The following is a 15,143-nucleotide window of genomic DNA, read 5'->3' on the forward strand; positions in this document are numbered from 1 at the left end:
GATGGCATATATCCATAATGTGCCACATTAGTGAAGACAATACAATCTCCACGAGGGAACAAGCAAAAATTGTTTGCACAGGCTCAAGAGGCAGCTAGAAAGGATGTTGAACGAGCTTTTGGTGTTCTCCAATCTCGTTTCTCCATTGTTCGTGGACCAACTAGATTTTGAGATAAGGACACACTGTGGAAAATCATGAATGCTTGTGTCATCGTGCACAACATGATAATTGAAGATGAGTGAGATGACGCTGAAGACTTCCAGTATGAAGCTGTGGGAGACACTGTCGGGCCCTCCCATGCTCCTACTCCTGAACTGGAAGAATTTATTCAAATTCATCATAGTATTGGAAACAAGCAGTCTCACTGTCAGCTACAAGATGATTTAGTCGAGCACTTATGGCAACATCATGATGGGATGTAGTTTATTGCCATATATGTAATAACGGAAACTATCCCTAATATGATTGTTTCTGTTGGTTTCACAAAAGCTAATATATGAGTGCCACACATAATAAACATTACAAGTTCGCAAAATATAATAAACATTACAACAACTACTCAACTAGAGGTATGGAGTCGTCAAGTCAGGATCTCATTCTGTAGGCTCATGTAGTATTATTTTTGTGCCTCAGTTATGCCACTAAGATCCATAAACATAATTCTCTCTTCCTCCTTAATTCCCTTGAGTTCTATCGCTTGACTTTTTACCTCAAGCTTTCTTGCCTCAATTGCAATCTTCTCTTTATCAAGTTCATAGGCTCTCCCCTTAATTGCCAATCTCTCTTGTTCTAGCGCATATGCTCGTTCATAGCGCTCTTCTTTTTTCTTCTCTTTCACGGCCTCTGCCTTTTTCTTATTTGCCCACAAATTATCTAGAGCTTCCTTGTACAAGTTATCACCATCTCGCCATAATTTTTCTTTCTCTGCTTTCCTGCCAGTTGGTCTTCTCATAGTCACAGACTCATTCTCAAGATCTAATGCATCATGATGGCTTTCACAGCTATTTGAGTTGGTACTAGGAGACGATGTACCAAGAGATGACTTGGCAGTTGTCTTTTATTTCTTTGCATTCATCTCAGATGCCCTACTAATCCACTTTTCATTGTGCTTCAACAAATTCCAACAATGCAGCATCTGGAAGGACCTATGTTGCTTGTCTTTTACCTTGTACGAAGCACATGCCTGCATAATCTGTACAATTGAATAAATTTTGTTAAACATATTTTCAGCATATAAAAATTTACAAGAAAATACAGAGGTATGGACTAACCTTATCTTGCAATGTCACCCCGCTTTATCTCCTATGGTCAATTTGCTCATAGCATCCAACGAACTTGTTAACACATTCTTGAATGGTAGACCAACGATGGATGAGAGAACTTACATTATGGTCAGACTCACACTCCTTGTGCTCATGGAAGTAAGCATGAATTCTCTTCCAATAAGTTACATGAGATTGCTCGTTGCCATGGACGGCATCTAGACTAATATTTTGCCATGCCAACACCAACGCTTTATCTTCCTTCACACTGTAATTGGCTGATCTTTTTTTGACTCTTTCTAACAAGGGGAAATGCATCTTCAATCGGGAACTCTTGCTCCCCAATTGGACTACACAATTCAAGGTCATCAACATTATTGCTCTCATTCATCAAGTTCACAAAATAGTTCTCCCTATTTTCCATTCTTCACAAACTACAATTAACTGCATTCAATAATTGAAGAATTCTGGTGTCAAATTAGGGACGAACTGCACGGGCTCAATCATAGCCTTATAGAGCACAAAGTCGCTGCTACCTTGGTTTGAAAATATAAAGGTAATCAACCATTGCATTGACTCTATTGCATCAAAGGCGTCAATTGATCTGTCAAAGGTTGAATGGTCATACACCTACAATAGGAAAAAAAACTCCCATCTGAGAATGGTATTGATTTGTGAGCTCGATGTGGATATGTACAAGCAGGTGATCATGATCATCAACGCCAAGGGAAGAACACCTGCCTGCTTGCCGAGCCGCTGACTGCCTTGCCTGCTAGCCCGCTGAGCCACTGCCCGCACACCGAGCTTCCTGTCCGCCCGTCGAGCCGCCCCGCCTATCGAGCTGCTCCGCCTCCAAGCCACTCGCCATGTCCTGCCACTGTGCATCGCTGATGGGGGAGGTAGGGGAGGCAGTGCGATACGCGGGAGCTCGAGGACGCATGATATGGAACTAGAAGGACTACCTTTGGGGAACGGGAGGAGGAGGATAGGGAAGGGGATATGATAGGGAAGGGGATGGGGGAAGCTGCTGGAGGGTTTTTTTTTCTATATTCTTTACTTTTAGCTATTGGGAAGGGATGAGAAAACTGTTGAAGTTGCTCTAAGTGCATCCTAATTCTTGTCCCTCAAACAAATTTCATTTAGGACCCCTTCAGTCATAACAAATTTCAAACGAGTTAAATATCATTCGAAGGGGAAAGATTCAAAAAGGAAAGGCCATAAATAATTTGAAAAGTAGTGGTACATGGTGTATTATATAGCTATTTATTTTTTTCACATCTCTTAAATTTTAGATGAGGCACCATCAGAGAATAGGGTTAGCGATGATGACTTCTCAGTGGGTGACAGGATAACCCAGCGGAGAAGGTGGGTGCAAAAGCGGAGATCGGTGCCGAGATAGGGTGAGTGAAGACGACCGGACAAAACTAGCTATTGGGAGCGGAGCCAATATTAAAAGGTTAAAGATGGCTGCAAGCCCGCCGTCTTCTGAAACAAACCAGGCGGTTGCAGCTATATTTTTGATAAAAATTGGAAAAAAATAATATCATGCCAATCATACCGCTAGGCGTCGTCGTCGCATCATCGGTGCCTGCCTGCATCCGTTTGTTTATCCCTCGCAGCTACGGCTACGCGAAGCTTTCCTTCCTTCGGACCAAGAAACCTTTCGAAGACGGCACAAATCCAAGCATAAGCCCCACGCAATCCAGGCATCATCAGATCCTCGCCTCCATTTCTCGCGGCGCTCGCTCGGCTCCGTAGTCGCAGAACCTCGTCCGGCTGGCTGTTGCCTGGGAGCAAGCGGCCGGGATCCATCCCCAACCCCAAGGTGAGCTTGCCGCCCCTCCGGTTCCTCTTCGGTTTGGTACTCCTTGTTGCTTCTTTGGGATCGCTTTTTTCGTTTGTCAAGCTGCTGCTTGTTCGTCGTAGTTGGGTGTGCAAGAACCGTAGTCTGCAGGCGTCTGCCCCTTTCAACTCTAGAACATGGTCCGAAGTTGAGTCCATCGGATTCAAGGAGCTAATTCGATTCTTCGGGAGCTCTTCGTGTGTGATCCCTCCTGCTTTGAGTTTGCCCTGGGCGAATTCTTGCGGATGCAGTAGTTTGGGCGGGCCGGGATTCTCTAGCACAGTGCAAAGGGGAAAGAAAGAATTTTGCGAGGTTATTTTTCTATCTGTCGAATTATTTCAGGTGCTGAGCTGATTTTCGATTGTGCCCTGCCCATCGGCATGTCTCTTTGCTTCAGCTCAAGAACACTACTCCTCCGGGTTTCCGCTTCTTTAGTTCGGTCGAAGAATTATAGGTTCGTGGTAATGGAAGAGTTAAATGAGGGAGATGTCTCTCGGACTTATGGGTGGGAAGTGTAACGGGTGTTGCAGGCAGCCTATTTGATCCTAGCGTTCCATTTGATTCCCTTGTTTTGCTTGCTGGGACATTATAATGCTTCAGTGTTCGATTGCATCCTATCCAATGGTGTTTATAGATGTACAGCTTAAAAATTTAGAGTGCTATACATACACCTAATTGTTGGAATGCTGATAGGACAAGGGGCTGCAGCACTGTAGGCCGGTTTTAGCACGGTACAATAACTATCGGAGATGTTGCATCTTCTTCCATTTCTTGTACGTATTTGCACTTGGTCATCATAAGTTTCGTGCACCAACTAGGTGACCCAAAAGGTTACGATTCTGAGGAAATGTGGGGAATTTACTTCAATATGCCCATAGTAAAAAGGCCACCACAATGGCTTGTGTTTCTCTGCATGTTCTTGCAAAATGCCACAAGCTATAACTGGGCTTCTTGCAAAATGCCACCTAGATTAAGAAGTGTGTGACGGAATGATTATTTGTCAATCTTAATATTGTGTTGAGGTGGTAGATCCTTGCACTCGAAGTTAAGACACAATTTTCGTCCTTCTTTTTTTTAAGAAAATCTACTAAAGTAACCAAGTTGGTGTTTATGTTGTTGCAGTGTAAATGGTCAACATTAACGTTGCTCTGCTTACATGTCAATTACCCTTTTGACCTATTTATCACATTCTGTTCTATTTGTGTAAGAACTCACTAAACTTGGCATTTTCTTGTAGATGACTTGTTCCGATGCTGTGGCTGAGCACCAATGGATAGAGTACGTAAAGTCAGGAGGAACAGTTCCTTGTCTAGCACCTGAAAACTGCCCTAATGGCTGGGCTACTCCTCCTAGTGACTCATTTATGGTCAGAGGCCCAGAATATCTTACAAATAAGGTAAAAATACCAGGTGGGGAATATCTTCTAAAGCCTCTTGGATTCGATTGGATCAGAGGCCCAGCAAAAATCTGTGAGATCATGAAAGACAAGAACCATCGTATTAGGAAAGCCATCGATGAGGAAGTATCACATGGTAATCAGCCTTTTGTCTGGGCCTTCAACTTGCAACTGCCCAAGGATAACTACAGCGCACTATTCTATTTTGTATCACTAGAACCTTCACCTGAAGGCTCGCTTATGGATCAATTCTTGAAAGGGGATGATGCTTTCCGGAACTCTAGGCTTAAGTTAATTGCTAACATAGTTAAGGGGCCGTGGATTGTCCGAACAGCTGTGGGTGAACAAGCCATCTGTATACTGGGGAGAGCTCTCTCATGCAAGTATATTCAAGGATCAAACTTCATTGAAGTTGATGTGGATATCGGATCTTCTATAGTTGCAAATGCAATTGTTCATTTGGCATTTGGCTATGTCACGACGCTAACTGTAGACTTGGCTTTCCTTATCGAGAGTCAAACTGAATCAGAGCTCCCTGAGAGACTTCTTGGAGCTGTAAGGTTCTCTGAGTTAAATCCGGGTTCAGCTGGTTTGTACGAAAGGCCATCTGAAGAGCGTCAAGAAAGCGTGCAGTTTCTGCCTGCAAGAATGTGGCAGGGTTTCTCTCAGCTGTTACGCAATCCAGGCAACCCGAGGGAGCCATCCCTTAGTTCACAAAGTACTAATGGAAATGTGCACATCGAATATGCAAATGAGAACGCTAAATGGTAAGTACTTATCTAGTGTCCTGTAAATGGCTTTTCATTTGAATGTTGTCTTGAGCCTTCAACAGATAAACGAAATATCTCTAGTGCACATATTAAAGAAAAAACTTGTCATATGACTTTGGAGCAGTATCAACAGATTGAGATCCATTGATAAGTTATTACTTGCCTCATGAGTCCTGAACAATCAACCACCTTTTACTTTCTTTCCAATTTTCTATATTATCTTGTTGTGGCTACTATATCAATTATTGTCTGCACCACTGTGCTGGTATCATTCTGTCATATTGTTGAGATCTGTCGACAAATTGTTGCCCATGTTTGATGAGGCTTTATCGTGTGAAATAATGAGATTTTGTGCTGCTCTCTTGCAGATATTCTTCAACTCCCTATTAGAAGAGATTGAAATTATATCTTCATTGATGGGGGATAAATCATTGCATCGTGATTCACTTGTAAAAATTATATATACTGGCCACAGACAAACTACATCAGTGCATCACTATGTACACAAACTGAATGTGTCTTAGATGAATTTATTCTCTTCTGGAAGAACTGTATAAAGTCCAGGAAAATGTTTCGTTCTCAGATCCTTTGTACAGATTATAACTGCACAAATGAAGAGAGAGAGAAATGTATCTGATGATGAAGTGTGATGAAAGCCACACCATTCTGATAGGCACCATGAAAGGATATATATAGTTTGCTTCGATGCAATTGTTTTAGACTTAGGATTCCCTAAATTCTTTTTGCGACTCTTAGGAACTCAGGAGTTTTTCCTTATTTCTAGAGGAATTACTGCTGTTTTGTGGAATTCACGCGCCTCAAACGGATCTTTAGGGATTTTTGGGACCAAGGATTATTCTAAGGTGCCGTTTGGATGTAGGTTGGAATGGTGTGGGTTTTGGATGGGAAATAAAAATCTTTTCCTATTCTCATGTTTGGCTGCATTAGATTGGGTTTGGGAAATGAATGCAAAAATGACTGAAGTACCCTTTCTTACTATGAGGAGTTTATTTTGTATAAGGACAGTTTCATAATTTACAAGTTATAATTCAAATCCTCCACCACAACCCACCCCGCTAGGATATGAACTGTGGGAAATAAGATTTCCATGATAACCCTATCCTAGACCTTATTCTTTTCCCAATCCTATGATCCAATGTTAGAAAAAACTTAACAACAATTTCCCATTCCCACCCCTCAAAATCCTCATGTATCCTTTGCAGAAAGAGGATAGTACCTCAATGTTATGTCAATTTAACGTAGGAAATTTGTAAGAATTTTTACATTCAAAATTTCTATTTTGCGAGCAAAGTTGCAAGTAGGGATGACAATTTTACCCGATTACCCATTTACCCGTGGTTAAATATCCTAATAGGACCAGATATGAGTAGCATTTGTTACCTGTGGGTATGTTCATGGAAGAAAAATACTACCCAACGGGTATATGGGTACGGGTAATAGTAAGATATACCTATATCCGTGACACCAGTCGTATAAATCTACGACAAGTGGACCTATTTCTCTAAACCCTAACATTCCACATCCAGACAGTATGAATCTATGCTCTCTCCCACTACCCAACTCTCTCCCCCTTGGTTCCCGTCGCATTGCACCGCCCCACGTCGCCGCCTCACGCTACCCCATGGGTAAATGGGTATATCCGTAGGTGACGGGTTTGATCCCCACTCTTCGCTCACGGGCCTTCGTGGGTATACCCGTGGACATGGTAAAAATTAGTGGATACAAATATGGATGAGCACTACCTGTATCCGTCATACCGATTGCCACCCCTAATTGTAGGGGAAATTAACCTTTGTTTGCCATTGTTAAGACTAGCACCTCTTCAAATGCCACCCTTTTCATTGTCCTTCATAATTTGCCATGGGAGATATATTACTTCTCATTCACGTGATTGTGAAAATGCCACTAGAGAGAGAGAAAACCTTTATGAAGACTCTTTTGCCCCTATCTTTCTTCTTCCTTGTCCATGCGCCATGGGTAGCTAGCCGCACTGTGTATTCCTCGGTGGTGTAGAGTTGGAGGTTGAGGAGTAGTGGTACATGCGTCTCCTCGACCTTGGTCGCGACCGTGACACATGCGACGGTAGCAAGGTGCGCCATCCACGACCGGTCGCTGAGCCAGAGCGCATCGCCAAGAAAGCACCAATCGAGGTTCGTGGTGGCAAGCGCAGAGAAGCCCAGCCTCGCCACGACCTGAGCCGCCCACCTGATCATCACCTCCCTCCCTGTTGGACCATCGTACCCATCCTCCTTCTCCTCACCCGTCGGTGGTAGCAACATCCCCTCATTTCCCCTGAGCACCTCGAACAGCGCTGACAACTCGTCATCAAGAACCGCTGCGCGTTGCGCCGCTCGAGCCACCACTTGGTTTATTCGTTGATTGAGCTTTTGTCCTGCTTGCTTGCACGGCTTGCTCTAACAAGTTGTAAATTTCAGATCTTGTACCTTTGATGTTCGGTGGATCTGCTCATCACCATACCCGAGGAGTGGGTGCTCACGGTCATATGAGCTATCGGTGATGGAGAAGAGAGTAGGAGAAGAAAAGACCTTGGTGCCCCTAACCTAGTGATGAAAGTGGCATAGGAATAGGAAGTTGTCAGGGTAAATTATGAAGGACCACGAAGAAGGTGGCGTTTGAAGAGCTGCAACTCTTAAGAGGGGTAAAAAGTTAATTTCCCCGTAGCTGCGAGGTTCAGTCGGACTCGTGCTTCGACAGAAGCAACCAAGAGTATCCTCTGTCACCTCCTTTCCTCCTCGGCATCGCATTGGAGGCGGCGATTTCCCAACCACGAGTCGATCTCCTCCTCTCGGAGCGGCAGCGAATCTGACAACTCCTAGCCGAGCGGAGGCGGCGAGTCCATGATGGTCGCCGCCGGCGGAGTCTGACATGCCCAACCGCTCCGCCGCTGCATCGTCGTCGCCCCTCTCCCCCGCCGACGGCTTCCTCCGCGGTAACCATCAGTCCCTCCTCTCGTTCGCGTTCTTGCTCCTCAGGGGAATTCCGTCTAGCACCTTGCTTACCTGCGCGATCTTTGCTTCTTTCTTTGGGGTTGGATTGAGCAGTGAAGGACGGCGTGGACGAGATGATCGAGTACGTCGCCAACGAGCCCTCCGTCGGACTCTACTTCGTCCAGCAGCACGCCCGGGCGTCCATGCCCCTCCTCCTCGACGTCAAGGTCCAGGGCCTCCATCCTTAGCTTGCCCCCTGTTTAGTACTAGCCTAACGACGATGCCTTTGTTCATGTCACATTGTTCGTTAGGGTTAAGATTCATGTCAGTTCATCGTGTGCCGATCTGGCTTGCGGCATCGCATATCGTCCTAAGAGCTGAATGGAAATCAAAGACTTGGCCTTTATTGAGAGAAATGTTGAACAAGATTGGGATTTCGATGTAATATGTGCTGCAGTAATAGCGAAGTAGTTAGGATGTATCTATTTAGCACGTGTTAGTTAGCTACATGTGGAATTGAGTTCATGTATATCCCTGCCCACTACCGTGATGATAACATGGAATTGTTTCTCCACTCTATTGCTTGATCTAATCTAATTCCTTGGTGTTAGATATCAACCTGATTCCTATAGTTTGGGTACACGTCAAGTTAAACTTGTGCTGAATGAGCTAATAGGATTCTAGCTGATGCAGGATATGGTTTGATCTAAGTTACTGCTTTTAATATATTTTTGCTTGGATGGAGCAAAAGCAATTTGATGCATGCTTGAGTAAGAAGTAGAATTATCTGAACTAATATCTAATGTGCCTTTATGAAACAACAAAGTAATACTGGGTACTGCTAATTTTCTGACCTGTATAGTGACTTGATCTTTTCTTGTTAGTGGGTACAACGAAACCAAGCTGAGGTATTTAACGACATTTTTTTTTGGGACAACAACATAGTAACATGAGCTTTGTTTCTACCATCAGGGTAAGGTCGTAGAAAAGACTCATGAGGTAACACTGCATACTGAAGACATGGAAGATTCTATTTGTGCTGTGAGATCCATGGCTGAGTTTGGACTTCCACTTGCTGATGATATGATCAAGGACATAAATAAATCTCTGCAAATAATGTCAAAGGCCCAACCAAAGAGAGGGTACAAATATACCAATCTTGGGAGCTTTCTTTTATTTTTCCTTGCTATGTCTTAAAAAATTGCATATTTTCATTTTGCCTGATACAATGGTGGAGTCCCCTAATATGCTCAATTTATTTCATCCATTTCACTTTTGTGGTTATAAAAGTCCGGCCTTTTTTCCTTATTCATTAAGAACAGTCCAACTTGATATGGCATATGTGTAGGCTGAAGTTGATTAAGGTCACTCTGCTTTTAATTGAGCTCTCCAGTTAGGTTTGAAACTCAAATCTTTGTGGCATCACTAAACCACTATAGAACTACGGCTCGACCAACCCATTAGCTCTCTTACTGTACAATATTATTTCTTTGCTGAACATCATCTTCTCTAGTTGGCTTTAAGAAGAGAATTATTGCATTCAGGTTGATCCAGAACCCCAGTTGGGGGTTCCAATTCGGCAAAAGCCCAGGAACATGGGATGATTTGAGTGCGGCCAATGGAGGAAGTAGCCAGAACTACCTTTCTTCCATGTTCAACACTGCCAAGCGAAAGGCATCTGGTCTCAGATGGCCACAGCCCGATTTTACAACAAAAGATGACAGTAGTGAGAATTCAGCATCATCTGTCGCGCCAGAATCATCACAAGCTGGTGGACAAGGTGCATCTATGCCAGATACAGAAAGGGATGAACTCCCCATTTCAAGCCAGTTGTCAGATGGTAGAACTGCTACAAACCAGAGCTTGCCTGCTACTGATATCTCCAAAATGGTGGAGACTTACAATAAGTTCAAAGAAGAACAAGAACTCAAACTGCAGGAATGGCTTAGAGAGTCTGAAGAAGCTGAAGACAATAAGGAGTGAGGAGGTTATAGCTGCTTCAGCTTTGCGCCAAAAAGAGTGCATCGGAACATACCATATATCCGACTGCATGCATTTCCAACTTAAAAACAGAACACGTTGTCTGTTCATGAAGCAGAGCGTGTAATTATGGAGTGTATAGATGGCGAGAAAACACTGTAATTTGTCATATTCTCTACGATATTGTTTTATTGATTTATGAGGCAGAGAGATCATCAGTGTGTACTGTAAAACAGTCTGAGAAAATAAAGCACGCATCTTCTTCAGCTTGTTTCGTCACAGTTCACACTCATTATCAGTGCTAACGGAGTTGTTACACACATGATCCATGCCTGAATATGAATGCCGTTCTTGGACACTATTTTATCCAGCAATGTTCAGAGCACGTGTCATGCGCAGATCTGCAACAAATCCTTCAGATCAAACACACTTACCACTGCAATTGGGTGATTAACTATTGCAGGTAGGTAACTTGATGCAGATAATAAAATGATGCAACCTGAAGCTACTCAGCTCCTTCCTATCTTCAGACTTCAGTCATGGAAGACTGGCTCTACTACTCCCTCGCCATCACTTTCTGCCTTGCCCTGTCCCTCCTCTCTGGCTCCTCTCTTGCCTCCGGCCGGCCAGCAGAAAGCCGCCACTCTCGCCCGGTCCACCACCGCTGTCGGTAATTGGCCCACTCCTCTTCACCGGCAGGACAAGCTTCGGCCTTGAGCTCATCATCCGTGCCGCCCGCTCCTGGTACGGCCTGGTGTTCACTAACTCTTCCCTCCTCGCCCGGCCATCTTCATCGCGGACCGTGCGGTGGCGCACCGCGTGCTGGTGCAGTGCGGCGCTGCGTTCGCTGACAGGCCGCCGGCCAACCTCCCCAACAGGATTTTCTCCAGCAACCAGCACAACATCTCGTCCGGCGCGTATGGCCCGCTCCGGCGCGTGCTCCGGCGCAACCTCACCGGTAAAGTCCTCCAGCCGTCATGCCTCCGCCGGTACGCGGGTGCTCGCTGGCGCGCCAAGGACATCATCATTGCGGGCATTACACGGCAAATGCGCGGAGACGACGAGGGTGGCGGTGGGCTAGTGCTCATCGAGGGGCTGTTGCGCTGCGCCATGCTCGAAGTGCTCGTCAGCATGTGCTTCGCGAGGGGCTCGATGACGGCGTCGTCGCGTCCGTCGAGGCTCCGCAGAGGGAGTTCTTGACATCGGCGATCAGCTTCCAGGTGTTCGACGTGTGGCCGGCGGTCACCAAGCTCGTGTTCCGGCGCCGGTGGAACAGGATGCTGTCTCTCCGGCGCCGGCAGGAGGATCTGCCCGGGCATGGCGCTGCTGCACCTCGAGTGGTTCGTCAGAGTTGACACGCGTACGGCTATGGATAGCTCGGACCACGGAAACTCCCGCGTGATTCGCGGACCGCCGGACCGGACCAGTATTTGACGGGATTCTCCTGCGTTCAAACAGAGCCCCGTTTGCATGCGATGGTCCATTTCGAACCGAGTGACTTTCTTGTCCGGTGAAAACAAATAGCCAGTGAATTATTTTAGCTAGTAAGTATCAGTACATTATAATTAAAATATAAATATTGAATACGATAATATGAAGAATAAACTTAAAATATAGAGACAGTTGATACGCTATGTGAGCGCCACTGAATAAATACGTCGAGAGCGATATCGTAGTTTGATTTTAGATGAAATCTGAAAAAGAAGAGAAAATTATCTACTAATTTTCTTTTAATTTTTATTTATTTTTATTACTCCATCCATTTTAATTTACTTATCATTATTTTTTACTGTAGCAAAGTTAACTAAACATTTTTTTAAAAAACCAATTTATAGATACATGAAAATATACAATACTAGTAATATTTATTTCATGATAAATCTAATAATATAAATTTTTTAAGTATCTTTAATTTTTTTAGAAAAAAACTCAAAGTCAAATTGCTACAGTAAAAGATAGTGATGAGTAAATTGAAACAGAGGTCGTATTAAATCGTAACGAGGTAGAGAGACTGGAGGACGAGGATAAATGATAAAAATAGATAAATTATTTAATTTTTAAAGATTTTTATTAGATATAAGAAGAGTAGAGAAAAAACTGACACGATAACTAACTCATGTTTTATATAGAGATAATCACCAAATTAATTAATAATCAGGTAATCAGCCCATTCCATCGTGCACCAGATTAATTAATTGCTACTAAGTGCCATTACTAATCGGTAATTATCACCCATACCTTCAATACTCACCACCGGCCGATGGAAAATATCCTCCGGGAACACGGTGCTTTCAATCCCAGCCACCCACTTCCCACCGGCACCCAAACACTCCAAGGAATTTTTCCGACCGTATAAATACCCTCCCCCGAATTATCCCCGGCGAGCACGAGCAGCAGCCCCGGCCTGGCCAGCCATGGAGGACTGGCTCTTCTACTCGCTCACCGCGCTCCTCTGCCTCCTCTGCTCGCTGCTGCTGCGCGCCCGGGCCCATGGGAGCACGTCGCCGCCGCTGCCGCCGGGTCCGACGCCGGTGCCGGTGGTGGGCCCGCTGCTCTTCTTGGCCCGCCGCGACTTCGACCTGGAGCCCCTGCTCCGGCGTCTCGCGCGGGAGTACGGCTCAGTCTTCACGTTCGCGCCGCTGGGGCCCGCGCGGCCCACCATCTTCGTGGCCGCCCGGGGCCCGGCGCACCGAGCCCTCGTGCAGCGCGGCGCCGCCTTCGCCTCCCGCCCGCGCGCCACCGCCTCGGGCGCCGTGCTCACCAGCGGGGGGCGCAACGTCAGCTCCTCCCCCTACGGCGCCACGTGGCGCGCGCTGCGGCGGAACCTGGCCGCCGGCGTGCTCAACCCGGTGCGCCTCCGCGCCTTCTCGCCCGCACGGCGGTGGGTGCTCGACGTCCTCTGTTCTCGTCTCCGCGGCGACGGCGGCGATGGAAAAACCCCGGTCGCCGTGATGGAGCCGTTCCAGTACGCCATGTTCTGCCTCCTCGTGTATATGTGCTTCGGCGACCGCCTCGGCGACGCGCGCGTCAAGGCCATCGAGGCTACACAGCGGGAGCTCCTCGGCAACTTCCTCAGCTTCCAGGTCTTCTCCTTCCTCCCAGCGGTCACCAAGATCGTGTTCCGCCGCCGGTGGGAGAAGCTCGTCTCGCTGCGGCGGCGACAGGAGAAGCTCTTCGTTCCGCTGATACAAGCTAGGATGGAGGCCGGCGCCGGCGGGGACTGCTACGTAGACTCCCTGGTAAAGCTGACCATCCCCGAGGACGGCGGGAGGGGGCTCACCGACGGTGAGATCGTGAGCCTCTGCTCCGAGTTCCTCAGCGCCGGCACCGACACCACGGCCACCGCGCTGCAGTGGATACTTGCGAACCTGGTAAAGAACCCGGCGATGCAGGACAGGCTGCGGGAGGAGGTGGCCGGCGCCGTTGGGGAAGACGGCGAGGTGCGGGAGGATGATCTGCAGGGGATGCCGTACCTGAAGGCCGTGGTGCTGGAGGGGCTCCGGCGCCACCCGCCGGGGCACTACGTGCTCCCGCACGCGGTGCCCGAGGACACGACGCTGGACGGGTACCGCGTCCCGGCCGGCGCTCCGGTGAACTTCGCGGTGGGGGACATCGGGCTGGACGAGGAGGTGTGGGACGCTCCCTCGGAGTTCCGTCCGGAGCGGTTCCTGCCCGGCGGCGAGGGGGAGGACGTGGACCTGACGGGGAGCAAGGAGATCAAGATGATGCCGTTCGGGGCCGGGCGGAGGATCTGCCCCGGCATGGCACTGGCGCTGCTGCACCTCGAGTACTTCGTGGCCAACCTCGTGAGGGAGTTCGAGTGGCGCGAGGCCGACGGCGAGGAGGTGGACCTCACCGAGAAGCTCGAGTTCACCGTCGTCATGAAGCGGCCGCTCAAGGCCAGGGCTGTGCCGCTGCGGTCGCCGCCCGCTCCCGCCGTCGCAGCTGCTTGATCAGGCTGGTTGATTGATGCAGTGTTCTCTTCTCCTTACCATGGCAATGATCTGGCAAGAGTGCTTCTCTTTGTTCATGCCATTCAATTACATATGATCCGCGATCAGGTCAATTGATTTTCTCTTCTTCTTTTGGGTACTTAGGTAAGCTAATGCTGCACTAGTGTGTATTTGTGTACAATAAGGCGCCAATTAGTAAATATTTAGTGAATTGAACTCAAATTAAGACTGAAGTATCAAGAACATTAGTGTCTATGACACTGTGCTTTGTGTGTATGATTTGAGAAGAGGACTTTATCACTATACGATGGGAGAGAGAGTGTATGATTTGAGAGATTTTTTGGGTTCTGATGCGCTGCACAATGGATTTGTACACTCTGCAGCTACAGAATGGGATGTGCTCCTCCTCTTGTTGAGGTTCCTCCTCTCTCAAATGGTGCTGCAATAACATTTGCTATCGTGTTAACTTAGTCCCTGCAGCGTACAAGCGTGTGCCATGAACTTGTTCTTCTTCAAGATAAAATGTTTAGGCCCCGTTTGGAACGCGGGATTTCTATAGTGCCTCAGTTGCTGGCCTCAGCGTACAAGCGTGCATGCCATGCCATGAACTTGTTCTTCTTCTGCAATAACATTTGCTGGCCTCAGTTGCTTGATGTCGATGAGACCTGGAAGACGGTGCCTAGCTCTATATAGTTGATACCCGCCCTCCAGGTTGCATGATCCTACTAGGTTACCGATTACAGTAATCAATCTCTGTTACAATAATTGATCTACTACTATATCTGTGACAGCACAAATTGATCTACTACTATATCTGTAACAAAACATATTGATCTACTACTATATCTGTAACAACACATATTAATCTACTACTATGTCTGTAACAACACAATCTATCCAAACCAACTATATCTCTTGACAATTAAAACTGAACGTTTTGATAAGCCACCAGCCTGGCAAGGATTAATC

At 46.7% G+C, this 15,143-nt stretch overlaps 3 protein-coding genes across 4 annotated transcripts; all 3 read left to right on the top strand.

Annotated features, from left to right (window-relative positions):
* Nucleotides 1–2,799: 2,799 nt before the first annotated feature.
* LOC133899513 (protein ENHANCED DISEASE RESISTANCE 2-like) lies at nt 2,800–5,976 on the top strand. Of its 2 annotated transcripts, XM_062340501.1 has the most exons (4): nt 2,800–3,088; nt 3,190–3,418; nt 4,344–5,269; nt 5,641–5,976. In XM_062340501.1, coding segments are annotated over exons 3-4 (927 nt in total). In that variant the 5' UTR covers nt 2,800–3,088; nt 3,190–3,418; the 3' UTR covers nt 5,642–5,976. The 2 variants fall into 2 exon arrangements, with proteins under 2 accessions (XP_062196485.1, XP_062196484.1); XM_062340500.1 differs by lacking the exon at nt 3,190–3,418 and having other exon boundaries at nt 2,803–3,088.
* Nucleotides 5,977–7,965: 1,989 nt separating this feature from the next.
* Nucleotides 7,966–10,487, top strand: LOC133899687 (uncharacterized). Its single transcript, XM_062340727.1, has 4 exons — nt 7,966–8,243; nt 8,356–8,468; nt 9,214–9,383; nt 9,786–10,487. Exons 1-4 carry the CDS (start codon nt 8,180–8,182, stop codon nt 10,222–10,224), a joined length of 786 nt encoding a protein of 261 aa, XP_062196711.1. The 5' UTR covers nt 7,966–8,179; the 3' UTR covers nt 10,225–10,487.
* Nucleotides 10,488–12,583: 2,096 nt separating this feature from the next.
* On the top strand, nt 12,584–14,827 carry LOC133899460 (cytochrome P450 89A2-like). Its single transcript, XM_062340445.1, has one exon. The coding sequence runs from the start codon at nt 12,636–12,638 to the stop codon at nt 14,172–14,174; it is 1,539 nt and encodes a 512-aa protein (XP_062196429.1). The 5' UTR covers nt 12,584–12,635; the 3' UTR covers nt 14,175–14,827.
* The last annotated feature ends 316 nt before the right edge of the window (nt 14,828–15,143 follow it).

This window comes from Phragmites australis, chromosome 18 (genome assembly GCF_958298935.1).
Source record: "Phragmites australis chromosome 18, lpPhrAust1.1, whole genome shotgun sequence".
Taxonomy (NCBI): Eukaryota; Viridiplantae; Streptophyta; class Magnoliopsida; order Poales; family Poaceae; genus Phragmites; species Phragmites australis.

Bases quoted from the DNA above. Each gene is read 5' to 3' on its own strand.
- LOC133899460 (XM_062340445.1), top strand. From the start codon at position 12,636: ATGGAGGACTGGCTCTTCTACTCGCTCACCGCGCTCCTCTGCCTCCTC.
- LOC133899513 (XM_062340501.1), top strand. From the start codon at position 4,344: ATGACTTGTTCCGATGCTGTGGCTGAGCACCAATGGATAGAGTACGTA.
- LOC133899687 (XM_062340727.1), top strand. From the start codon at position 8,180: ATGCCCAACCGCTCCGCCGCTGCATCGTCGTCGCCCCTCTCCCCCGCC. The intron at 8,244-8,355 runs GTAACCATCAGT...TGGATTGAGCAG, and splicing joins CGCCGACGGCTTCCTCCGCG to TGAAGGACGGCGTGGACGAG. The intron at 8,469-9,213 runs GTCCAGGGCCTC...TTCTACCATCAG, and splicing joins CCCTCCTCCTCGACGTCAAG to GGTAAGGTCGTAGAAAAGAC.